Here is a 24,665-nt window from a genome sequence, read left to right as displayed (position 1 = left end):
TGCTATTTCCATTTCAAAAGGATTTGCAGCCTGGTCCTTCAAAAAGAGAACTCCTGTGTTTGAGATACTGATTTACAGAAGTTCCATGAGCCCAGCTTCCTAGGTAGGGATCCAGGAGAAAGAGTCCAGGCAGGCCAGAAGCAGCCCAGGAGTGGGACTGGGGCAGGGAGTGGGTGGCCAGCTTGGTGGGACTCCAGCCCCCTGTGCCATGACCCCTCCCCCCATCCCCTGCCCTTGGTCACTCAGCTTTTGCCCAGATTTCCATTGATTAGAAATCAAAATGATGTTCCTAAAAAGAGGACAACGTTTGATCCCATGGAAAGAGCAGGACGCCCATGGTTGTTTGGCCAGATGTAAAACATTTCTGTCCTTGGACAGACCTACCCAGAGTGGTGGGCTTCGTGGACGTGGTGGTGGTGGGGTCCCTTCGAAGAAGGTCTGAGGACAGTCTGCCTAGGGGCCCCTCCCATGCCACTGCACTGGAGAAACCAGGGTTGTGTTGGCCGCATCTGGGTGGAGGTCTCAGAGGCACACAGCCAACCTCTGTCTTATCTGAATCTGTGTCTTCTAGAAGGATGACACGGTGCAAATGGTGGCCCGTGTCGCTGGCTCTCAGAAAACCGTGTGGGGCAGGCCAGGATCTAGAGACCTCAGGGCAGTTTAGGACTGGAGAAGGGGGCACTGGAAGGACTACCTGATGGCAAACCTGGGTAGCTCTTTAGTACTTCCTCACCAGTCTCCCCCAGCCCTAGGCACCCTTTGCCCTCAGCTACTTCCCTTGCCTTATTTCTCCAGATCTGCTCTTAGCCAGCTCACGATCGCCCTGGGCCACAGAATGGCAAGGTCAGAAGGGGATTGAAGTCAGCTCAGCTTACATAGGGTGGGGGCCTGCGTACCCTAAGCAGCCCCATGGGGCAGCGGCCCCCTCCCTAGATGCTGAGGGGAGGTCATGCTCATTCCAGCTCTTCCCACCTAGCCTGAATCGAAAGGCTCAGTCAGATTGCATGATGGGTCAGACATGGAGTTCACTCCTAGTGGTGCTGTTTGCAGTGCTGGAGCCTTGGACTGTTAGAGCTGGAAGAAGTTTCAGAATGTCTGTGGCCTGGATATGTCCCAGCTGTGTTCCGTGGGCTGTTAGTAGAAATTGTTGGACGACCTGCTCCATAATCAGAGACCTGTGGGTAGTGCGGGAGGCAATACAGATCAGTAGATCAGATGGAGCACAGGCTCTGGATTCAGATGGCCCAAATGAAAAGCTTGCTTACTAGCTGTGTGGCCTTGAAAAGTTACTTAACCTCTCTGTGCTTTATTTGCTTCTGTAAAAGTGGAATTAGTCATACCCTTTGAGATGGGTATATAATGTTAATGTGATGATTAAATAAGCCAATCCCCCAGCATGTCATGATTATTAATAAGTGCTGACCTAAACAAAGCTCTATAGGTTTCTTCCCTGCAGGACTTCTCAGAGCCTTTGCTGTACTAACGAACATGGTGCTCTCCAAGACCAAGGTGGGCATCTACAAGGCATCATTTCACATGTGCCCACAGAACTCATTTTACCTCCTCAAACAGGTGTTCCATGAGATAGTGTGAGATTCCAGAGTTTGTCTACTCTATCCTAGAAGAAATGACAACCTGAGGTGTGAGGTGGGCTCATGTAGCAAGTGTATAAGGACCAGACTGAAACTAGAATTGAGGTCTCCTGACTCCTATCCCAGTGTTCTTTCTAGTTTGCATCACTGCTCTCACCTAAAGAATAATGACAGCAAAGACAATAGCACAACTAAAACTTCCAGAGTGTTTATTCAGTGCCAGGTACTGTGCTAGGCTCTTCCTTGTCATAATCTCACTTAGCCTCTTAACAAATAGGTGCCATATCAAACCCACTCTACTGAGCTCAGAGAGGGCAAGCAGCACATTCAGCATCACACAGCCCATGAACGGTAGAGCCAGGACTCAAACCTGTGTCTGGCTGGCCCTGAGGCCCTCAGGCCCAGACTTAACCACCCAACGGCAGAGATCTTGGATATCCAATGGCAGACTTTTAGGTCTGGAGGTGTCCTTGGAAATAGCCACGTATGGTCCTCTCAGAATGGCTGGATTGGGGAGGGGGGTTCCCCAGCTCTGACAGTCATCATCGGCCCAGGCCCTGGGGACGGACTGCTCAGCTTCAAGATCTCCTGCCAAATGATTTTGGCCAGAGCTGGGCTTGGCGGTGGCGCTGATGGGAGCTGCCCTGAGCTGAGAGCCTCTCGTCAGCCTGAAATCAGGATGAGCCCTCCATGCGGCTCCCTTTGGGGCTCTCTGTTAAGTAAAGATGCCACGGTGGTTCGACCAAAAGGCCTCTTTGTCTGAGGCCCTCACGGCCCACACGTCCTCTGCCCCCAGAATGCCGGTCTCTGTCGGCATGAAGAGCCCCTGTGTTCGCTGCTGGGGCTGCGCAAGCCCTTGGCCGGCCAGGGCCTGCGCAGTGGGTGGGTGGCAGTGTGCTAGGCGGGGAGGGCGCGAGTGCTCCAGGCCGGCTGGAGACCTGCCTGGCTCCCTTCCCTCGTCCTTTCAGGGAGGTCACCCTGGCAGCGAGTCTGCATGCAGCCTGGGTCCCTGGTCATGGTTTCCCTCCTGCGTCCTGCCCTGCCCTGCCCTGCCCTGCCCAGGCCTTCGGTTCTGCCAGGGGCCCTTGCTGCACACAGGCCTCATCTCCCCTCTGTCCCTCTCTGTTGTCTCTCTCTCTCTTTCTGTAGATCTGTCTCTCCGACTTTCTCTCTCTTTCTTTGTCTTTCCCCCCACTCTCTATCTTCCTCCTTTTTTCTCCTTTCTCGGTCTTTCTTTTCCCCTTCCCTCTCCCTTTCCTGGGGGAGAAAACAGCACTGGCCACGTAGGTTAGGTGACAACATGGATGCTTTAGGGGGAGTCCGTACCCATTCTACCTTCTGAGCCCAGGGTTTCATTCCGCCCATGAGCACAATAGCCCCAGTGTCTCCGTCATAAACAAAGGCAAGGGTGTCTGCCTCCAGGACAAAATGTCTACCTCCAGCGACAACGTCATCAGACGTGCTCGTGCAAGGGCAGAGGCTGCATCTGACTCACCCCTGTGACCCCCAGCAGGGCCCCATGTCAGAGGCACACACTGAAAAGCCCTCACTGTTTGTCAGATGATTGGGGTCAAGGGGCCTGGAACACAGTTGCCCATTAAATGTTCATTTCCCTTCTTTTCTGTTTCCTGGCCGTTCATGGGATGGGATGTGTTAGGGACCCTTGGAAAGCCAGGGGCTCTAGAAAGAACAGCTGTGCATTGCATGATGTTGTCTTACCCTCTGTAGTTGGGCCTTATCTTGCCCAGGTGCGGGTATGACATCAAAAAGGACCATCATGGTGGGATGCCTGGCGCTCAGTGCCACATCTGCTCCGTTACCTGACCAGCTCAGAGAAGAATTGAGCAGTTGCTTCCCTGTTCCTTAACACTAGACCTCTCTCCTTGCAGCCAAAGACCACATGGGCATTTTTTTCTTTTTTGCCCCATTATCATGTCCCACTACTATTGGATATTGGGCTTTGGCACAGCAAAACCCTTCTTCATTCATTCATTTGAGCGAATACTTGTTGCCTGCCCGCTCTGTGCCAGGCACTCTTCTAGGATCTAGGGACACGCAGGCAACAGAACAGACTCCCAACTGCACGGAGCTTACCTTCGAGCAACTTCTTTCCCACCCTTGACACAGCCTGTGGGCAGGCCACGTGGCCTCCCTGAGCCTCCACCTCCTTACCAGTAATGTAAGGATGAGATCTGCCCTCAAGAGGACCGTTAGGAGGTTCCCAGTGACTCTGGACATGGAGGCCCCCGCACGCTTGGTACCGGGGAGATGCCAGATTGGGTCATGGCCCCTGAAGCAGCCCCGGTGAAGGGGGCCCAGCGAGGCACAGGCACGTTGACAGGCTTCTGTTCAGCTCTCCCCTGACCTGGAGCCTCCTCATGGGCAGTCCTTCGCAAGTCCCACAGGCCCAAGTTTTCCTCTCCCTTCTGGCTCTAGCCCAGAGTTCCCTTGGCCCTGGCCCTCAGCCCTGCTTTGGCAGTGGCCTCTCCTGTCTGTACTAAAGAATCATTCCAGGATCTTCTCTGCACATGAGTGCAGCCCAGGAGTAGGGCTTCACCTGGTCTCACGCTGCCCCTGCCTCCATGTTGGGCAGGTCAGGGGTCCCAGGTGCCCCAGGCTATGAGGTATGCACTGGTCTGGTACACAGCAGGAGCTCTGACCACGTCTGGCAGTCACCCGTCACTTTCCAGCAGCAGACTCTCAGGCCTCTCTGGGTGACAAGCTCACAGCTGGCCCATGATCCTACCTGGACAGTTACCCCCACATGGTGCCCATCTTCTCCTCTCACTGTCAAAAAGTCTCCTAAAACCCTGCCAATCTTTCTAGGTACTATCAGATTCTGTCACAGCCCCCTGTTGTCCTTGCTAGAATTATCTGCTTGTCGTTAAAAAATTGTGCAATCGGTATTTAGAGACAGTGACTATCTGGCGTGTCTAGAATGTGGCTAGTGGGAGACGAGGCTGGTAGAATAAGACCTTGGGTTGTTGGGCTAAGGATCTTGGACTTCCTCTGTGGCCAGGAGAGAATTCTTTCAGGGTTCAGCCAGGGCTGACTAGTTCCTGAGGGCCCTAAGACTTGAGGGCCATAAGGATCAACGGGCATTGTTTTTTGCTTTGTTGGCTGGTTTTTAGTTGGCGAACTGGCTGGTCGAATGGTTGGTTGGTTGAATTGTTGGCTGGATGGTTGATAGATTCATTGGGGTTGACCAGTGAGTTATTTTTATTACTTGACTAGTTGGTTAGTAGATTAATTTGCAGGTTTGCTAATGGGTGGGATGGATGGAGACCTCTTTCATTAGGTAGCTGATTGGTTGATTTGTTGATGAGTTGTCTGGTTGGGGCGGCGGCGGGGTGGCTGGCCAGTTGGCTGTGTCATCCACGGCACCGTCCTTGAGCCTCTGCCGTCACTGGCAGCCCAAGGGGACCCTGCTTGGGGCTTTCATCACACCTAATGCCCTTTCTTCCTGTCTTTCCACAGGCACTTGTTCGGCTGCCTCCCCACATTTCACAGTGTGAGGAAGTCTTTCGGTTCTTTGAGGCCCGACCAGAGGATGTCAACCCCCCAAAAGAGTAAGTGGTAGTTCAGGCCTCTTCTTTGTGCCTTGAGGTGTGGACAAAAGTGGAGGGCAGCCTGGAGAGGCTCAGGATGTGGGGACACAAGGAAAGGGAGAGATGGGCCAAAGGTATACGGACCATTGTTCCCCAGACTCTGAATGCCTTGACCTCATTTCCCTTGACCCCAGGGCTGGCAAGTGAGGGTGTCTGTGCATTTGGGGGACAGGTTTCCCCACACACTCTTTCTAGCTCCCAGGTTACTGTAAGGAGCAGATGAGGTGAAAGAAAGTCTAACGGTCCCTCTGCTCAGATGTCCAGGGTGACCATCGTTAGTAGCTGTGTTTACGGAGGAGGAAACTGACGCCCAGTGAGTTTAGGTGATTGTCCGAAGTCGCATAGCTGGTTGGGTGTGTGACAGGCAGGAGGCTCTAACCCAAATCTTTGATTCCTAGTAGTCCGGTGCTGGCTGGTATTTCCACATTTGGGGAGAAATGGGGAACCAAGCAGGTGTCTCTTCTCTCTGGAATAAGAATGCTCTGGGTCTGGTGGTCAAGAAGATCCACCCGGTCCTGCCGGTTTCTCACCCATACGACCAGGCTCCTCTGTGAGGGCCGCTCTCTCTTGCTCAGAACAGTTCCCTCACCAGACTGGGTTTTCAGTGGAGACAGAACTCTGGTTTCCACCAGGAGCTGATGCACAGAAGAGGGCAGACAGGGAAGGGTGTTGGCTGGGGAGAAGGTGGGGGTGTGAGAGATCACATCCCTCAACATCTCTTTTCCCCTAAAATCTCAAAGTACAAGGATGGGTGGCTGAGAGGCAGATGGGGTAGGTACTGCAGGGGGAAGGAAAGAGTAGTACGAAGGAATGACCTGAGGCAGGTGGGAGGAGGCCAGAGGCCATCTGGGAATAGGGAGGAAAAGCCTGAAGACAGGGTGTGTGTTGAATGGCTCTTAGGGCACCATTGACGGCACTGAGTGTGTGGTCTGCACATCCGTACATGGCAGTCCTGCCGGGAGGGACCCTTCTCTTTCCACTTGTACTATTAGACTCAGAGCCTAAAATAGCCTGGGCCCTCGGGGGAGAAAAACCTACCAGCCCAGAGGCTTGCCATCTCTCTGAGGGCTGCCTTGGGCTTAAGAAACGAGCAAATGCCACAGACCATCAGAAACGCATCAGTGACGGGTTCACAAGGTAGACTCGAGGAAAGCCACAGAGACTAGGAGGGGTTCACGCCCCACCTCTGCTGCTGACTGGCCACACAGCCTCAGGGCAGGTCACTCCGTGGCTTCCCTGAGCTTCATTTCCCTCCTCTACCACAAAGGGACGGGGATGAGTCCCTGCTCTGGCTCCCTCCAGCGATTATCCATGAAACTCAGAGGACATGAGGGCTGAGCCAGAGCTTCGTCAACAATGAAACGAGACAGAAAAGCGTGCTCTCGCCAGAGGGAGAAGCATTGCCCTCGCTGCACCTGCTGTGTCGGGCTCACAAGAGGGGACTCGTGTATTCTTATCCCCACATTACAGATGTGGAAACAGGCTCACAGCAGCAGCCTGAACTTGAACCCAGATTTTTCAGGTTCATATAGAGGCCCATACTCTTTCCACAGCTCCCGCCTGCCCTCCTAGTTTGGGAGGAGTCAGGGGGACGGTGGTCCCGAGCCTCTCTGTGTCCCTCTCCATCCTCCCCTGTCTGTCTTCCTGCCTTAGCCATCCTCACTCTCCCAGGGCAGAGGAAGGCTCCAGAGACCCCAGCAGTGGCCCTGGTCCATCCGGCTGTGATGGTCTCTCACAGCCTCCCCTTTCTTTTCCGCTTCCTTCCATGGGGAGAGAAGAGGTGTCCCTCCCCAGGCGATTGTCATTGAAGTCCCATGTGATCACTTGACCCCCAGAGGGGAAAGGGATACTGCTATCAGGTGAAACAGCCAGTGCATCGCCACAAAATCACTGACCCTGCCCTTGATCCGTGCCCTTCTGCCCTGTTCTCTGCCAGTCAGCTGCGTAAGTTGGTCCTTGTCACCTCCGTAAATTGGTCCTTGTCACCTCCCCACCTCTGCACTCATGGCAATAGGTTAGCCTTTTGCTCCCCTCCAGAAGGCCCTCAGGAGTGATGCCAACCAGGCTTGGTGAGGCAGTGGGCATGGCTTTGCCTAGCTGGACTCTGGGGTCAAGGTCTGCCACTCTAGGCTGTGTCTCTGGTCGTTGGCTCCACTTCTCTGTGTTTCTGTTTTCCCATCCCTAACACATGATAACATGGGACTCGTGGAGTGGTCCAGAGGGCTGACAGGTAACAAGTGCATGAAGACAACCTGGTCAGGGCTACTGGCCTGTAGGTAGTACTCTGCAGTCTTGTTCATGGAAGCTTGTAGAGCAGAAAGGAATGTGATCCAGTGCATACTCTCCACTGCAGGGGAAAGCATTTGCCTCCAAGTCACCATGTCAGGGGGCTTATTGGCCTCTTTCTTGAGGGGCTACCGGCCACCTGGGCTGGCTCACAGCTGGTCTGGCAAGAGATGGCCTGAGACCAGGAAGCCCTCCAGCATGAGACAGGCCTCAGGCTCCAGAAGTAGGGTCAGCTGTGGACAGACAGTTCTGAAGGGCTTCTCTTCCCTGGGCCCTGCTCGACCTCCAGGAGCTGCCAAGAGGGACGCATGTTCCAGACCACAGTGTGCCTGCCGTTAGAGCCCAGACCCGTCGGTGACCCGGGCCTGACAGGCTGACGATTCATCAGCCCAGAGCCTGCACCCCCCTCCCTCAGAGCCACCTCATACACCTCCCCCTCCATCCTGAAACATAAACACAGGCTCAAGTAACAGTGTATTTTGACTCAGGGGCGACTGTAGAGCGGCTTATCAAATTATCAAAGCCTGTGGATTTAATTGGAATTTTGCAGATAACCCCCTGGCTCTTTCAAGTGTGAGGCCGCAGGGGCCCTGCGGGTGTTCACAGGGCCTGGGGCGGGGGCCTGGGTCCCATTTCTGTCTTGCTGGGAAGGCAAAGCTGTGGCAGCCCAGCCTTGATGGGGGAGGCGGACCAGGCCCGAGCTCCCCGGCTTTGATCCCAGGCCGCTGGCTGGCTTCTGTGGGGGAGAGCCCAGCCCTTTTCTGAACTGCTAGCCTCGCTCTCAACTCCAGCCCCACACAGAAAGGATGTCCCTTGAGGACGGACCCTTCAGGTGAGCCTGACCCAGCACAGCCGTGGTGGCGCCCCGTCTTCACGCGGCCCCTAGGAAGGCAGCTCCCGTTCTCCCGCCTCCCACCACACACACACATGTGGGCTGCGGCTGGGCCGACCCCAAGCCCCGGCATACATGCATCCCTTCCCTCCACCCTGCCATCCACTCAGCACACCCGGGGGGTACTCCCTTCAGAGCATTTCCAGACTCTGACTGCCTCTCACCGTCTCCCCTGCTGCCACCCTGAGCCACCCTATCTCCCGTCTTCCTCTGGATTCTGGCCTCCTGACCGACCTCCCTGCCTCTCCCCTCGCTCTCTAGGGTCCATCTTCAACATTTCGGAAGGAAGGGTCATTTAGAAAGATCCGTCGGATCATGTCGCTCCTCTCCTCAAAGTCCTCCGTGCCCCCCATGTCCCTCAGAGTCAGGGCCCCCTTGGCCTGGCCCTCCCTGCCCTCGGACGCCACCCTCTGCCGCTCCCCCACCTGACTCCTCCCCAGCCACACTGGCCTGCCGGCTGCTGCCTGCACCTGCCAGCGGTGTTCCTGCCCTGGGGCCTTTGCACTGGTTCTTGCCCCTGCCTGGGCCACGTGGCCCCTCTCCGAGTGAGCCCCTTGGCCTGTTCCCACACCTCCTTCCAGTCTTTCCTCACAGAGCTGCTCGGCAGGGCAGGCTCCGGCCTTCTGCTAAAACCCACCCAGTGCTTGCCCTCCCCTTCCTGGCTTCATCCTTCCTCATGGAGAATGAATCACCACTCACACGTGGCCCATTCACTCATGGCACTGACTCTCGGTCCCTCTCCCTGGGACGTCGGTTCTGGGGGAACGGTAGTGCAGAGTACCCGTACTCTTCGCACTACATCCCCAGCGCCCGGAGCAGATGCTCAGAACGTCTGCCAGAGGAAAGACTGATGGTTCAGGCTTCATTAGAGTCTTACACGGGAGACAGACCGTGACGTGATTCCACAGAGGAGATCAAGGCCCAGACGGCCGCCATAGCTTACCTAGTCAGCCGGCTGGCAAGCAGCAGGGCCAGGATCCAAACCCGGGGCAGGCTGGCTTCAGGCTGACACGTCCAACCCCAGCCCTAACCTATCACTCCGCTCAGGCTTCCTAAGTCGGCCCCTCCTCGCAGCGCCTCCTTCTGGTCCTCGGCAGGCCAGGGCACATGGAGACCGGCCTTGGCCCCTTTGACTGTTGTTTTCTTTTTTAAGATTTTATTTATTTATTGACAGAGAGAGTGAGAGAGCACACAAGCAGGGGGAACAGTGGGGCGAAAGAGGGAGAAGCAGACTCCCCACCGAGCAGGGAGCCTGATGCAGGGCTTGATCCCAGGACCCTGGGACCGCGACTCGAGCCGAAGCAGACGCCCAGCCATCTGAGCCACTCAGGCACTACAACAGCTGTTTTCTTTTTGAGGATGATGTGTTCTTGGGAAGCCCAGTGGTTGAATAGGAATGTGCACACGTGTGTGTACATGTGTGTACATATGCACATATGTGTGTGTATGCATGAGTGTCTTCATGGGGAGCAGAAAGAAAAGGAAAGATGTTACCTTTATTGGTTACTTCCTCTGTACTCTCTGTATTATCTCATTTAAATCTCAGCCTCTCCCCCACACCGCCTGCTCAGCTGAAGTCAGTACTGTTGTCCCTATTTAGCCCATAGGGAAACAGAGGCCCTGGCGGTACATGGCTTGCCCCAGGTCACACAGCTGAGAAGCGGGGGAGGCAGGCCTTGGACAGGTCCACTTGTCTGAGAATAGGGGGCACCGTCCTGTCAGCCACCACCCCACCCCACCTGCCACACACACACACACACACACGTACACGCGCACACACCCCTTGGGAGGGAACTGAGCATCTCTCCCTCCAGCCCCCGGCATGTGGCCCCAGAGTAACGAGGGGTCAGTGAGCATCGTGCGCAAGACAAGCTAGTGATGATGTTTCTTAGTCTCCTCTCTGGGGACTCTGGGGCAGCTGTGTGGCTGGCTTGGGTAGGGATAGCCTTAGTCACCAAACCCTGAAGGAGGCAGAGAAAGACGCACCCCTGGAGCTCAGGGGAATTCAGTGCAAGACAAATTCTGGGTTAACCCTGACAAGCCCCTGAGCCCAGCTTCCACCCCCGCAGTGCCCAAGGTGACCCCCGGTGGGGTCCTGGGGTGACACCTGCCCTTTCTGCCATCCCAGGCTTTGCTATGTTGGAGCCAACCCCCCACCGCTGGAGGACCGATCCCCTGCTGGGCTGGGGGGGCTGGGGATCAGCTGGTCTGGCTTCCACAGGTGCAGGAGGCCCCCTGAGCAGTGGGCACCTGTGCTCTGATTCCCATGGGGTGTCCGTGATGGCGAAGCGGGGGCTAAGGCAGGCCCAGGCTGGCTTGGCAGGACTTTCAGAGGACTCAGCCATGTGACCCAGCAAATACTTCTTTTCACAAATCTTAATTCTCACCCAACTGAAAGAGTGAACCCAAAGGCTCTCGAGGGGACCTCCATGAGGCCTGTCTTTAGGGTCCTTGGTTGATGCATATTTCTGTTGGAAAGGGTCAAACCTGTAGGGAGAGGTCCAGCCCCATGAGGAAACCCCCCACCCCCAGCAAAGGCCTGTCATCTGCCTTTGCATCTCTCTGGCCTCCTGAGCCAACAACCCTGCCCTTATTCTTAGTCTCCTGTCACCAGAGTGTAGCCAGCTACTGCCAGCCTCCAAACCCATTCCCTACTGTCCCCTCCACCTGAAGCAGTGCCCTGCCCCCCCTCCCCACCTGCCACAGGACTGAGTCCCACTTTCCAGAAAGCCCCACCTATAGGCCACCCCCCAGCTGCCACTGGAGCTGCACTGACTATATCACATGGGTCTGTTCCTGGGTCTGTCCCACCACAGGAGCCCATGTTTCTTGGCCCGGCTCTTGTAAGTGTGGACAGAGCTACACCAAAGTTGAGGCCATTTGACAAAATTGTCAGTAAAACTGTCCACAGTCGTAGGAGCAAAGTGAAGAAATTCTTGACCCCTCTGGGGTCACTGGTCTGGGTTCGGGGCCAGCTCTGCCTCTTGCTTCTCTGTGCCTCAGTTTCCTTATCTGTAGAGTGGGAATTGCGATGGTGCCCATGCCCAAGGGTCGTGAGGAGGTTGGCAGTCTGGCACACAGCGAGGTCAGCTGGGGCTTGCATCCTCCTCAACCGGGGAGGGAGGGCATGGCCGCGAGACGCTGTCCCTCACGGCCTCAGGGCTGCATTACATCTTTCTTGTGCCTCCCGACTACAGCTGACCCTCTGCTCGCCACCCAAGCCCACAGCAGGGTGAGCATACACACATTTGGACCTCCTGTGAAGGAGGGCAAAACAGAGCCCAGGCTGGGCTGCTGGCTTCTTTCTTGTCACACGCTTTGCATCCCACGTGTCCGGCTGCTGGCAGCCTGCAGCCTGTGGCCAGCAGGGCTCACGCTTACACAACAGCACCGGGGGCATGTGGCGGGGCCACGAGGCGGGCTGAGGGTCTCCTGCCCCCCGCCGCCCCCTCTCAGCTCTAGGCTCAGGCCTGTCTCCTCAGCCTATTTTTTCCCACGGAGCCTGGCAGGATCCTGGTTAAGGTCTTGAACTTGCCTGGGAGGAGCAGAGCCTTGCTAAACAGGTTTTTGTCCAGCCCCAAGGCCACAGACCTATCCCCTGTCTCAGACTGGAACAATGGCCCAGTGTTTGGAGGGACCTGGCCTACAAGGTTGTGGGCCCACGGCCAGATTGGGTCAGAACTGTCCTTGCCCCAGCCTGCCCAGAGCGCTGGCTTCTGGCCTGGGAGTCCGCTTGGGGATCCCTGCCACCGCCATGGGGCAGTCAGGCAGACCCGTGAGAAAGGGAGACTGTCCCACCAGCAGGCCTGCCCTGCGCAGAGGTCAGGGTTTGGGTCTGGAGTGTGGGCTGACGGAGAGAGCGCTGAGCAGGGGTTCCATGAATGGAGTACAGGGCAAAGCAGAGGCAGGCAGAGGCTTGGGGTTGGGGTAGGCGTGAAGGCAGACCCAAGAAAAAGCACTCCTCTGGAGGGGCTCCTGGCCTCCCTTCCCAGTTATATCTTGGAAGGGATGGAGGCCATGCCTGCCCCTTCCCCCCAGGGAAAACAGAGGCCAGGAGGACAGAAGGGACTTTGCCAGCCCTGTCTCAGGGGCCCAGACAGGACGGCTCTGAGAATCTGAGGAGGCTTCTCCCGGGGGCACCCCTGTCCTTGGTCCCAGTTGAATTCCAGGTCAGGGCCACCCAGGAGGTAGGCTGACTGCTTTGCTCAGTGTTTGACTCCTGAGTTAGAATCCAGACTCCGCTGCTGATGGCAGGTGACCTCGGGGAGGAGCCTGCTTGTGAGTCACACCTGCCTTCCCAGCAGTGGAGGAAAATTAAATGGGATGATGTGTGTGGAGCACACAGTAGCTGCTTCCCTTCTCTCCTTTTCCCTGGGAAGCAAAGGGAAGGTTGTGCCAAAAGCCCTGGAGAGAGGGTCTCTGCAGTGCTCCCCTCCTCAGCATGTGTCCACTGAGCACCTACTATGTGTCAGGACATCATGGACTGATGGACTTAAGGCTCAAGACTGCCACTAGGTCGAAATTTTTAACAGAGTGAAATTAACTCCAGAGAGGGACACCTGGGTGGCTCAGTCGTCAGGTGTCTGCCTTCAGCTCAGGTCATGATCCCTGGGTCCTGGAATGAAGCCCCGCATTGGGCTCCCTGCTTAACAGGAAGCCTGATCTTCCCTCTCCCACTCCCCCTGCTTGTGTTCCCTCTCTCACTGTGTCTCTGTCAAATAAATCAATAAAATCTTTAAAATAAAATAAACGAACTCCAGAGACAACAGTCAGAACACCCAGCTCTGCTTTGGCCTTGAATAAATCACTCCCCACCTCTCCAGATCTGTGAAATCCTCTGCATCTGTGAAAGTGGCCAACGATACCCATGTCATGGGGGTAATGGAAAGGTTCAAGGGTGCTAATGCCTGTACGTGCCTCGAGAGTGCCTGACCCAACGCAGCTCATTCCCAGGAACTTCTGTTCTCCTTCCCTTTCTTCCATGAGCCCAGGCCTGCATGCACAGGGCCACTCTGGGAAGGCTGGGGGAATGGAAGTGGTCAGCTCAGCAAGTACTTGCCAGGGTTGGTTACTGATGGGGGGGAGCGGCTGCCCCCCTCTGCCCCCAGGCACCCCACTGGCTATCGAGAACTCCTGGGCATCTAGCTTCTTGGCCTTCCCCGGGGGACTGATGCCCTGGGAACTGGACTGGAGAGTCCAGTCTCCCGCCCTGTGCTTTGCTGTGTCCTGGTGAGACCCTTGCCTGCAGGCTCTGCCACCAGCCATCTGGCCAGGGACGTGGCCCGCACCGTCCCTCCAGCCTCTCTGCCATTGGCAGCTGCACGAATAGTCTCTTTATACTGACAGGTGAGAGAGCCAGCTGGATGGAGGGACTGTGGGTCCCCCGGGAGCTGCGCGCTTGGGACAGCACAGAGTTTCATGCAAGCAGACCGTGCCCGCCCCCTGCTCTGGCCCCCTTTAACCTGGGTGGGCAGGTGGGAGCCAGGTCCCCACAGGAAGCTGGTTCCAACCCACTTGAAAGGGGCATGGGCTCTGGGGAACAAGGGTTTCTCAGGGCCCGGCTGTCGTGCTGGGTGGGAAGTGCCGGGAGGCCACCTAAGCAGCCCAGCTCAGGGCAAAGGCTGTGTGGGCCGCGGCTACAGAGAGAGGCTTATTCCATTTCCAGGCCTGGCACCGGAGTTCAGCTCTCGCCAGCGGGAGTGGGAAGGTTAAGGGATAAGGATAAGGAAGGGATAAGAAAGGTAGAGGGGTCCCGGGGTGTGTGTTTCCCTGAAACCTTAGCCCCAGGAGGATGGTCCTGGTACACAGGTGCCCAAGGCACCCACGGGTCCCTTCCCTTGCTCCCAAGGCCACAGGATGAGCGCCAACCCCCCGCCCCGAGCCCAGGAGGCCTGCTTTGTAGTTATGTCACATTCAAGGGTGTCTCAGTTCCCCTCCCTTGTAGTTATTACCCCTCCATTGTAACCAGTCCTCTGGCTAGCCACCCCACAGGGAGCCCATGGCAGAGCTAAGCCTTTCTCTGTTGCCATCCAGGCAGGAGCCATTCGCATGTTTGGTCATCTTCTTGGTGTGAGGCATAGGACCATGGAAGTGGACACAGCTCAGCCCTCCCCGTGGGGAAGCTTGTGGTCTGAGGGGAGAGACTGCACGGTCAGGGCCTGGCTTGCCTCTGTGGGAGGCAGCAGAGCACGATAGGGCTCTGGCTAGCACCAGGGCTCCTTCCCCACCTACTCTGGGGCCTAGGAATCATTCAAATGCCAAGACCTCAGTTTTTTCACCTGTAAAATGGGCCTTATAACAATAACTGCCAATTCAGCAGAAACAGGAGAAGTCAAACAAGTGATGATACAAGCGCTGGGCTGTCCAGAGCAGGGGGCTAGCCTGGTGAGGTGGTCAGGGAAGCCTCCCTTGAGAGGTGTTATTCAAGCTGGGAGCGAGGGCAGAACCACCCACTGAAGGGAAGTGCGAGACAAGGACAGTCAGATCAGAAAGAGCCCTTGAGCCTGGGGCAGTTTCAAAGAATTGAAAGAAATTCTGTCTTCCTGGAAACTGAATGTGTTGGCTAGGGCTGGGCCTGAGGCCTCCAGTGTCCAGTGGGTCACCTTGGACAGTCATTAAACCTTTGTATAGTTCAGCATCAGGTGAAGGAGCAAAATCTGGGGTTCTCTAGGGTCCCTCCTGGCTCTGACGTTCTGTGATCTTATCAGCACCCTCTGGCTATTGCAATGGTCCAAGCACATAGCAACTGGAATCTGCAGTGGTAGCTGAGGGCTGTGAGGGGGAGACATTCATAGAAATGGTGAGATGTGGAATAGACAAGTGTTCTGCAGATCATATGATCTTCCCTTTCACAAGGCCTGTACATTGGAATTTAGGCACCGCTTAACTTTGGGTGATTTTAGTGCTTGGGATCTGTGTGTATATGGCTCCACCTTGTGGAAACCTTAGACATTACAGTTGCCTGTGTCGGGACAAATGCCCATTGACAGATATTGTCAAAAACTGTTGGGTCCTTGAGCATGATCTTGTTTAACCATCAGTATAATCCTGTGAGATTTATGCCTCCTTTTTGTAGATGAGGAAGCTTGGCCTTATGTTGGTTAAGTTACTTCTCAGCTAGTAAGTGTCAGAGGCTGGATTCAAACTCTTCCAACTTCAGATATGTGCCCCGCTAACCAAGCAGGGGTGTGTGATGGAGAGAAGCACGGGGGCCATGACTAGGGTGACCAGCTCAAATTGCCAGATGGGGCCCTTTATCTGACTGTAGGGCAGAATAGTTGAGTCAGGACCCCATGGTTGCTGTGGTCACAGAGGGGGCAATTGAAAGTACACCTGAGGGCACTTTCCAGATGTGGGGACTCTTAAAGGAAAACCCAGACTTCTTGTCAGCCCACATCCAAGACACGACACAAGGCTCAGGAGCCCCAGGGCCAGTTCAGGGTGCCCTCCCTGAGACTCCCACCCCTAACCCCAGCCTCCAGAGCTCCCAAGAGGGCCTTCCTGCTGTGGCTCAGACTTCTGACATGCTTCCAGAACCAGGCTCATTCTCTCTTCCTGAAAAGGAAGCCAGGTGTGGCCCAGACTGATACCTGATTTTGGCCTTCCTTGGGCCCAGCTGTGACCCCAGCATCAAACCAAGCCCTTAAGCCCCTCTCACCCCTTCTCTATGATGTGGCTCACTTCTCACATGAAGAACCCTGAATTAATGTGAATCCCTTTCCCTTTGCCCCACTCCAGGACACACAGCCCAAGGCTCTTGCTACCTGAGGCTAGGCAGGAGATTTTATTTTCAAACAGCCTTATTGAGATAAAATTGATATAAAACAAAAATCACTTGTTTGAAGTGTACAATTAATCTGCTGATGCTTAGTAAATTTCTAGAGTTGTGTAACCATCACCACAATCCAGTTCTAGAACTCTTCTTTTTAAAAGACTTTATGTGGGCGCCTGGGTGGCCCAGTGGGTTAAGCCGCTGCCTTTGGCTCAGGTCATGATCTCAGGGTCCTGGGATCGAGTCCCGCATCGGGTTCTCTGCTCGGCAGAGATCCTGCTTCCCTCTCTCTCTCTCTGCCTGCCTCTCCATCTACTTGTGATCTCTCTCTGTCAAATAAATAAATAAAATCTTTAAAAAAAAATAAATAAAAGACTTTATGTATTTATTTGACAGAGTACAAGAGAGTACAAGTAGGATGGAGCGGCAGAAGGAGAGGGAGAAGCAGACTCCCCGCTGAGCAAGGAGCGATATGGGGTTCGATCCCAGGACCCTGGGATCACGACCTGAGCCAAAGGCAGATGCTTAACCAACTGCGCCACCCAGGCGCCCAAGTTTTAGAACTTTTACATAACCCTAAAAAGATCCCAGAGGGAGGTTTTTAATTCTTCCTAAAAAGGAGCCACCATTAGCATCCCTTCCCTCTGCTCCTGGCTGGGAAGAAGAGATGTATGTTCCTGGAGACTGGGTTCTTCCCTCCACCATGTGCTGCTCTGATTTCTAGACCTTCTGGTAGTTCCAGCTGCTTTGGTCCTTGCACAAATTGTTCAGTAGCCCACGGGCAAGGCCGGCTTTGCCTTCTCGGTGCTGCTCTGAGATGGACTGGCCACTGAGTGGGGGCCTCGGGTGGAGGGCTGAGGGTGCCCACCTAGCACTTCATCCCCATCCCCAGGAAGTTCACACACTGTTGGGCACCACAGGGCATGGGGTGGACAGTGGGCACAGGCAGTGGACCAGGGGCTAAGCCGTAAGGTGCGCGACTCTCTGCCCGGGCAACCTGCAGGCAACCCAGGTGTTTGGCAGAAAGCAGTGTGCGTGGTTTAGCTCATTTAATTTTTGCATCTATCCATGAGGTGGGCACCGTTATTTCCCCCAATTTCCAGATAAAACCATGAAGGCAAAGGGAGGTCACGTGCCTTGCAAAGCTGATGCATGGCAGAGATGGCGAGAATCCAGCAGTCTGGTGGGAGAGCCTGGTTCACCCCCTCGGTAAAGTTCTCCACGTGTCTAACACGCTGCCCGGCATGTGCTCATAATCCATGGGTCCCTATTATTATTACCGTTGCCGTTGTTGTGGGGCTGCTCCGTGCTGAGGGAGGAACCAGAGGCCTGGTTGGCCAGTGCCCGCCCACCGCTCACCTCTCAGCATGCGGCCGCGTAGTTGGCAGTTTCTGGAGCCATCAAAGCAGCCTCTGCCATTGGGATGCATCTCACTGAGAGGTAGAAGGGGTGGGTTGCTCCCAGCTCCAGCCTTCAGACATCCTCCAGCCCTGCCCAAGGTCAAATCATCAGAGAAACTGGACTAGCACCACGTTGTCTGACTCAGAATCCAGCGTTCCTTCTGGCCCTCAGAAACTTTTCCAGCTGATTTCCAGAGCATTCCGAGTGCTGGTGCACAGAAGGGCACCTGGAGGCCAGAGCTGAACCCTCAGGGACACTTGAATCAAAGCCTACCTAATACGCTGGGAGGAGGAGCCAGCAGCTCTGATGGCCGGGGAAGTGGTTGCTGAGCTGTGATCAGGTCTGATCTAATTACGCAGAAGCCAGCTCCCAATGAGATAAGGCTATGCTTGCCAAGCCAGAGAATTTAAGGTTAATGGCAGGGCATGTTCTGGTCCCCATCCTGTGCAAGAGAGAGCACCCATGAGGCTGTCTTACTGGTCAGAGCCCCAGGGAGACCCATGGTGCCGCCAGCAGCCACCTTGAGAGCCAGAGAACAGAGGATATGGGTTACCCCCATGTTGGCATGTCTGGAGAAAGCCCCCACTATGTGTTGGCCATGTGCTAGGTCCAGCAGGCTATGAGGATCTTAGTGGGCAAGTTGCGGGGGGGGGGGGCGGTGGGATACTTCATGCCAGAGACAGGGAAAGACAGGTGTCTTGGTTTAGAATACTGCAGAAGCGGGTCTGGGGAGGATTAGAACCCAGACAGTTTATTTGGAAGGCGATACTGGGAGATCAGTGGGGTGGGGGCAGGGGGGATGTTAGGCAGGGGAGGGAAGGCAGCCAAAAGTAGTGCACGACCAACCAGATGTCCTTCGGGGCTCTGGGCTTCATCCCATAGGGGACTCTGGGGGCTGGCAAGGATTGGTGGTCCTACCCAAGGGCTGGGGTGCCGGGCTTCTATGCACCCACGGAGATCTCTTCCTCCAGCTGTCCTGCGTCCCCCTCCCCCCGTCCACCTCCAAAGAGCTAGAGGGGGCTTTCCAAAGAGCGCGTGTAAGCTAACACGGACGTGGCTTTCCACTGTGCTTAGGATGACTTCCGAGCAGGTTTGAGGTGGCCTGGGCCTAGGAGGCCTGGTTCCCTCCCTCTCCCCAGCCTGAAGGCCCCAGCACCCACCCGCATTCTGCCTGCTCCTCACGTTCTCCTGGAACCCTCGCCTCCTCAAAGAGACCTCCCTTTCTGTCCCTCTCTGCAAACTTTCCATTTTCTTCACAGCTCTTCACCCAGTTTCCCAGCTTGCTCTCCAGGGCCTGGCCTGCTGGAGGCCTGGGCATGCTGGCTTAGAGGCTTCTGAGCGGGAAGGGTGGAAAGATCGGGATCATGGTGGTTCCAAACAGTGGCTTAGGAGTCAGCCGGCCCTGGGTTCAGATCTCCGCTCGCTATGGAGCTAGCATCTTAAACAGGGGGCCCTCCCTAAGCACATGGGTGCCCTTATTCTCGACTTGGGCCCACCGGCGAGCCAGGCAAAGGAGGTGGTGAGGCACTGTGGTCTGGCCGGGGTAGGGAGAGACGCATGTGAGGCGGTAATGCATCCTGCAGCAGAATGCAGGTTGTCGAGAGAGCCTGCCACCGCGGTGGTGCTGGCCCACTAGTTCCCATGGCAACCCTGTGTGATGTCATAGCCAGGAGGTGGAGCCCAGGACACAGAGGCCATCCTCACTGAGCCATCAGGGTGAACTCTGCAGTGGAGACTGCCCAAGTACTCTGGCATTTTATACACCCTAAGGTCCACATTTGCCGACCCACTCAGTCATCAAGGAGGACCTCCTGGAGGAAGCAGGACTTCCACTAGGCTTTACCGGAGCTAATGGAGTGGAAGGCAGAGACCCCGGGTCTGTCCGGAGGCCAGCTCAGGATCATGCCACCGATCTGGCCAGCCCCGCCCCCTCCCCCGAAACTCCCTGCAGTCCTGAGCCAGGCTGCCTATAGTCAGGACATCGGTGCTTTCATTCAGCAGACTGTGCCTCCCCCTGGGTGAGGCCTGGGGAGACTGGGCCTGCTTCCTGGGGCCTGCTGTGGTGGGGAGGAGATAGCAAAGATATTGTAGTAATGTCTGAGCTACAAAGGAGAAGAGGGTGCCAGGTCAGGCCAGGTTCTGGGGGTGTCAGAAGTGGCATTAGGAGGAGGTGAGGACGGGAAGGAGAGAAAGTCAGAGGAAGGTAGAGCCTGGGACAGCGTCAAGCCACCGTCACTGTTTCCAGAATTCAAGACAACTCTGCTGAGAGAAACGGGCCCTGTGGGGACTGTCAGTCCTGTCCTTGAATGAGGTCGGGCTGTCCTCCAGCTACAGACCCTGCTGTGCTCCTGCTGGCGGCTCCGTTCCACAGCACAGCCTCCAAGGAGCCGCCCAGGGAGACTCGTCAGCCAGGGTGCTCTGAGCAGGTGGTCAGGGACCCTGCACCACATGTCACAGCCAGGGTCTCCTTCCTCACACGAGAGATGAAGTTGTAACCTCCCCAAGAAAGTGTCTACAACTTGATGGTGGTGTTTTGGTATTTCCGACTGCAAGTCTTTGCCTCCATCTTACCTTTTCCCCGCCTACTCCTAATTTAGCTTCTCTGGATTTTACAGGTGTAAAATCAGCCACAAGGTGGTAAAAGATTGGAGCACTAGACTACGACAGCTTGAGCTCCCTAGCTGTGTTACTTTGGGGAAGTTACTTGCCCTCTCTGATCCTCCATTTCTATAACATGGAGGAGATAAGAGAATCTACCACAAAGGACTGTTGTGAGGATGAAATGAGCTGATACGTCTCAAGGGCTTAGTTTGGTAACTGGTCTAATGTAAATGCTTGAAGAAGTACTATTCTTGTCCATTACAGTATGACAATAATAATAATAATAACGGCAATAATAGCAGTGTATCCCCCCCCACATCTTTGGGAAAGAAGGGCTCAGTCAGTGTGGGAGGGCTATTCAGTGGTGACGCCCACTGAGGACTGACCCACCCCTGCCTCCCCCACCCCATGCCCCCCACGCTCTCGGGTTCAAGGACCCAGGCCGCCTCCAGGGCCACAGAGGACTTCCTGGCAGCAGAAGCTCAGGGGTCATTACACAGCAGAGGACGAAGGTGGTGGCCCAGGGCTGGCCCACTGGGATCTGTAATTTGTGTCCCGGAGAGCAGTGAATTCACCGGTTGGAGCCCAGCCTACGCAGAGGAGGGGAGCACGAGCAGGGCTGGTGGGAGGGCAGGAGCAGGAAGCTGGTACCCAGGGCTCCGGGCTTGCCCCTCCCACAGTGCGTGGCCTGCAGGCCTGTCTGGGGCCCAGAGCTGGAGGCCTCCCTGCAGAAGTTAAGAGGGGCCCAGTCTGTGATCTTTTCAGTCAGGGAAACCAAGGCATAGAGAGAGTGCCATCCCCCTGGTCTTGCTCTGGTTCAGAGACAGTTGAACCTGAAACCCGGGTCTTGGGACCACGCCGCCCTCCCCCCAGCTCCGGGGGTGGCTGGTTTGGTAACTTTCGAGACTCCTGGGTCAGCCCTCTCTCTCACATTGCCACTCAGGGAGGTAGTAGTCGAGGAAGTGCCCTTGGGAAGCCTTCAAGTGGCCATGTGCCCAGATTGGCCCGGAGTGTCCCATGTTCCCTGAGCCTAGAGCCCTTTGTCCTGAATTCCCAGCGCCTGCTGCCCGGAGTGTAGTGGCCGTCTGCCCCTTCGTGGAGAAGCATCACTTGTCCAGCTGTGGGGGACCCACGCTTGGCTGTCACCCCTGCCACCTCCAGTCCGTGAGGGCCCAGGCCCCAGGATGCCTGGTAGAAGCTGGCCTTGGCAAAGTGGCTTTACTCTCTCCTCTGAAGCCTGGATCTCTTCATCTGTAAACAAGCACCCTGAGCCTTGGCCCACCCACTAGGGCCAGCCAGGCCCATCTCCCCACATCCTTCCCTACCTCGAGCCACTGGGCCTGCGTGGGGCTCTGTGACGGGGGCGTGGGGCCAGCGGGCGGTGGGGGGCAGGGTGTGTCTCAGACATTCCCGTCTTTATCCAGCCTGCTGGGCGCCAAGTACTCCACAGCCGTGGACTTGCCTTGACCTCCAGCTGTCCATTTGGGTGGGTGCTCTGGGGCTCTTCCCTGTGCAGAGCGGACATGAAGACAGCCTCCCAGTCACCCGGCTGTGCTGGGATGTGAAGCCAGGCAGCTGCACACAGCACGTCTCCCCCGCGAGCTGCCTTCTGCGCAGTGGTCTAGCCCGCACTGTCCGGCGTGCTGGGCAGCGCACTGTGGCTATTTCAGTTAAATTTGTATTAAGTCCGTTCTTGCATCGCGTGAGCCGCATCTCCAGCACTCGACAGACACAGTGGTGGTGGCTGCCTCGTGGGCCAGTGCAGGAGGAGGCCACTTCTGTTGGGGATCGCCATTCTATGGGGCAGCATGAGGTGGGGCACCGCCTAGGTGCTGGGGACAGAAATGGGACATGCAGTGCCATCGGGGGTCAGCTGAGCTGGAATGTCGTGAAACACTGGAGAGGGGACGAGGGCGTGTGAGGAGGCCACAAGCCCAAACAGCTCACTGTGTGGCTCCAGGTAGGCACGTTTCTTGACCTGTCAGAGCCTCCCCAGTAAAGCAGGTCTAAAGCACCTGCCTCAGAGATAGAGACGTGGTCAGGGAGGTGTTAAGGGGCGGGGCCCGCCTGGGGGCTCGGCGCCTGCGCGCGTGTGATGTGAAGTTTGAGTAAGTCTGGGAGAGCAGGGTTCTCTCGTAAGAGGCCACCACGTGAGCCCCCAGAGGCGAGGCCCTCCTGGCTGGTGCCGGGAGAAGCCTGGGGCCCTGCCTCAAGCGTTCTTTCCCACGGACGCTGAGGCAGGGATCAGCACAGCTGGGCCTTGGACAGGCTCCTGGGCGTCCGTGGGAAGCAGAGAGCCCTTGGCCCAGCTCAAAGATAGGCCAGGGCTGGGGAGCAAGCGGCCTTATAGCCAGGGGGCGACCCGGAGGACTGCTTAGCGGGGCGGCCCGGCATGTGTCACAAACCCACACCCACATCAGATACACTTCTGCAGAAGGGGCCGCTGGAGTGTGGAGAGCAAAGCAGTCTGTTTCCCCCAAAAAAGTGCCCATCCCGCAGGCTACACAGGGAAAAGCAGAACCAGACGGAAACGGCCTCTCCATCGCGGAGCTGATGCTGCCACCTTCTAGGGGAAACCCTTTTGTTACACGCATCACTGCTGGGTTTCTGCCACCAAGTTTCTTCTAAAATTTAAGCTGTGTGCCTTCCCTTGAGCCCACCCCTGGCCACAGGTCCTGCCCGCCCCCGCCCTAGGCAGACAGCATCCCGGAGCTCCCCTCACCCTTTGCTCCTAGCACACACACAAGCACTCGCCAGTGCGCACACATACACACACGCACGCTCCCCTATCTGTTCCTGCCCCGCACCTTTGCTCACCTCACCCCTAGCGTCCAAACTCCTTCCTGCCTCTGCTCTTTCTCTATTCATCTTTCAAGGGTAGCTCTAGAGAGCCCTCTTCTGGACATCCCTTCCCAACTGCCCGGGACCACTCTGACCTCCGGTTCCCAGGAAATTCCTACACAACAAATCCTTTTGACCCGGATGGCAGATCACAAAGTGACTGTGTGTTGTCCTCCTCTGCATGTTTGTCTTGTCGCTGCCAACTAGACGGTGTGCTCTGTGAGGCCCAAATGGGTCTTCCCCGCCACCCTTCTGCTCAGACACAAGATCAGGTTGGGCCTCCACCACCCCTCAGTTAAGACATGGATGGGGTGGGAGGGCGGGAGTTGGACAGACAGACAGATGTACTCGAAGAGAGACCGGGAAGGCCTGCAAACATGGAAGACCCTGTCTGCCCTTCTGTCCAGGAACTTTGCAATTGAACCCCAGCACAGCGCTTGTCACTGCCCCTTCCATGGCTCCCCAGGTCTGGCCTGCTGTCCCCAGAAGTCCGGGAAAACCCATGGCCAGGCAGCCTGTGGGAGGCTCAGACTCTGCGGCCAGTGGGCTCAGCGGCCTCATGTCCCCTCCAGGAAGCCAGCTCTGTGCCTGCGCCGCAGCCTCCCCGTCCTTCACAGGCTGCTTGTCCGTCACCATCGAGGTGGGACTTCTTGGCACACACACAGGTGGAGATCCACTGGCCCGTTGTTTTCAGGGCCCTGAGCTGGCCCCCTGTGCTATAAGGCCATAGGGCCAGATTCTTATGAAGTCCATACCCACGAGGACAGGCCAGCCAGGCACCCCAATATCCTGGCCGCCATCCACACTCAGTCGAGCCCCAGCTGAGAAGACAGATTCCACCAGCCTTCTCACCACATGCCAGTTCTAAGAGCTTTGCACGTGATCTCGGGTCATCCCCCCCCACAAAGGTAGGATATTTGTGTCTCCCCTGGACCACTGAAGGTGCAGAGAGGTTAAGTAACTTGCCTTTGGCACAAAGTGGCAAGTGGCTGAACCATGCTCCATCCCACCCACACTCTGAACCCTCTGCTCTGAGGCCTGGACGCTGTGGGGCTGTCCCCGGGCTGGCAGCACGCTCGGGGCCTTTGCCCAGCATGGTTAGTCCAGTCAGAGAGGACAGACAGACAGCGCTTTGTCTTTTTGCTGTGGATGGGACAGCTGCTGAGATGCTCTGGGATGTTGGGCAGATAAGCACAAGGCCTGGGAGGTTTCTGGGGTGTGCCACAGCCCCGGCATGGGCCTCCCTGGGACTCAGCTGGGGGGGGAGGTGCGAGACCCTTTCCCTCCCGAGGAATTCAGCTTTTTCGCCCAGGGCAGGAATTCCGGCCTCTCTGGACTGTCCACATGGCCACAATGGGGCCCATTCTCAGGACCCTGGAAAACACATCCTGTGGAGAAAGGACGGATTCTTGTTGGACACAAGGGCCCTCAGTGCCACAGTTTACATCAGGGCACAAATGGGGGCAAAGAACAGCATTCATGCCCCCTCTGTCTGTCTTCCCTGGAGGTCGCTGCCCTGCAGGACCGTTCCTTGCAAAGACTCTGAAAAGCCTGAACAGAGACCCAGCTAGGGGCTGAGTGGGGCGGGAAAATCCCCCAGCCTGCCTCCGACCTCAGCTGACCTGAAGCCCCTTTGCCCAGACCCTCCTCTCTCAGCATCTGGACCATCATGC

The 24,665-nt window shown here is 56.4% G+C and overlaps 1 protein-coding gene across 6 annotated transcripts in view; it reads left to right on the top strand.

Moving 5' to 3' along the window:
- The window catches only part of SH3PXD2A (SH3 and PX domains 2A), a 236,766-nt gene that overhangs the window by 120,764 nt on the left and 91,337 nt on the right, over nt 1–24,665 (top strand). For 5 of the 6 annotated variants that reach the window (XM_047701410.1, XM_047701411.1, XM_047701408.1 and 2 more), the window contains one exon: nt 5,070–5,161. In XM_047701410.1, coding sequence (XP_047557366.1) covers nt 5,070–5,161 — 92 coding nt within the window. Of the gene's footprint in view, nt 1–5,069; nt 5,162–22,629; nt 22,636–24,665 lie in introns of those variants that run through there. The other variant, XM_047701414.1, reaches the window with a different exon arrangement.

Source organism: Lutra lutra, chromosome 14 (genome assembly GCF_902655055.1).
Source record: "Lutra lutra chromosome 14, mLutLut1.2, whole genome shotgun sequence".
Taxonomy (NCBI): domain Eukaryota; kingdom Metazoa; phylum Chordata; class Mammalia; order Carnivora; family Mustelidae; genus Lutra; species Lutra lutra.
Note: the sequence above shows the minus strand (reverse complement) of the source record. Positions and strands in the feature narration are given on the sequence as shown.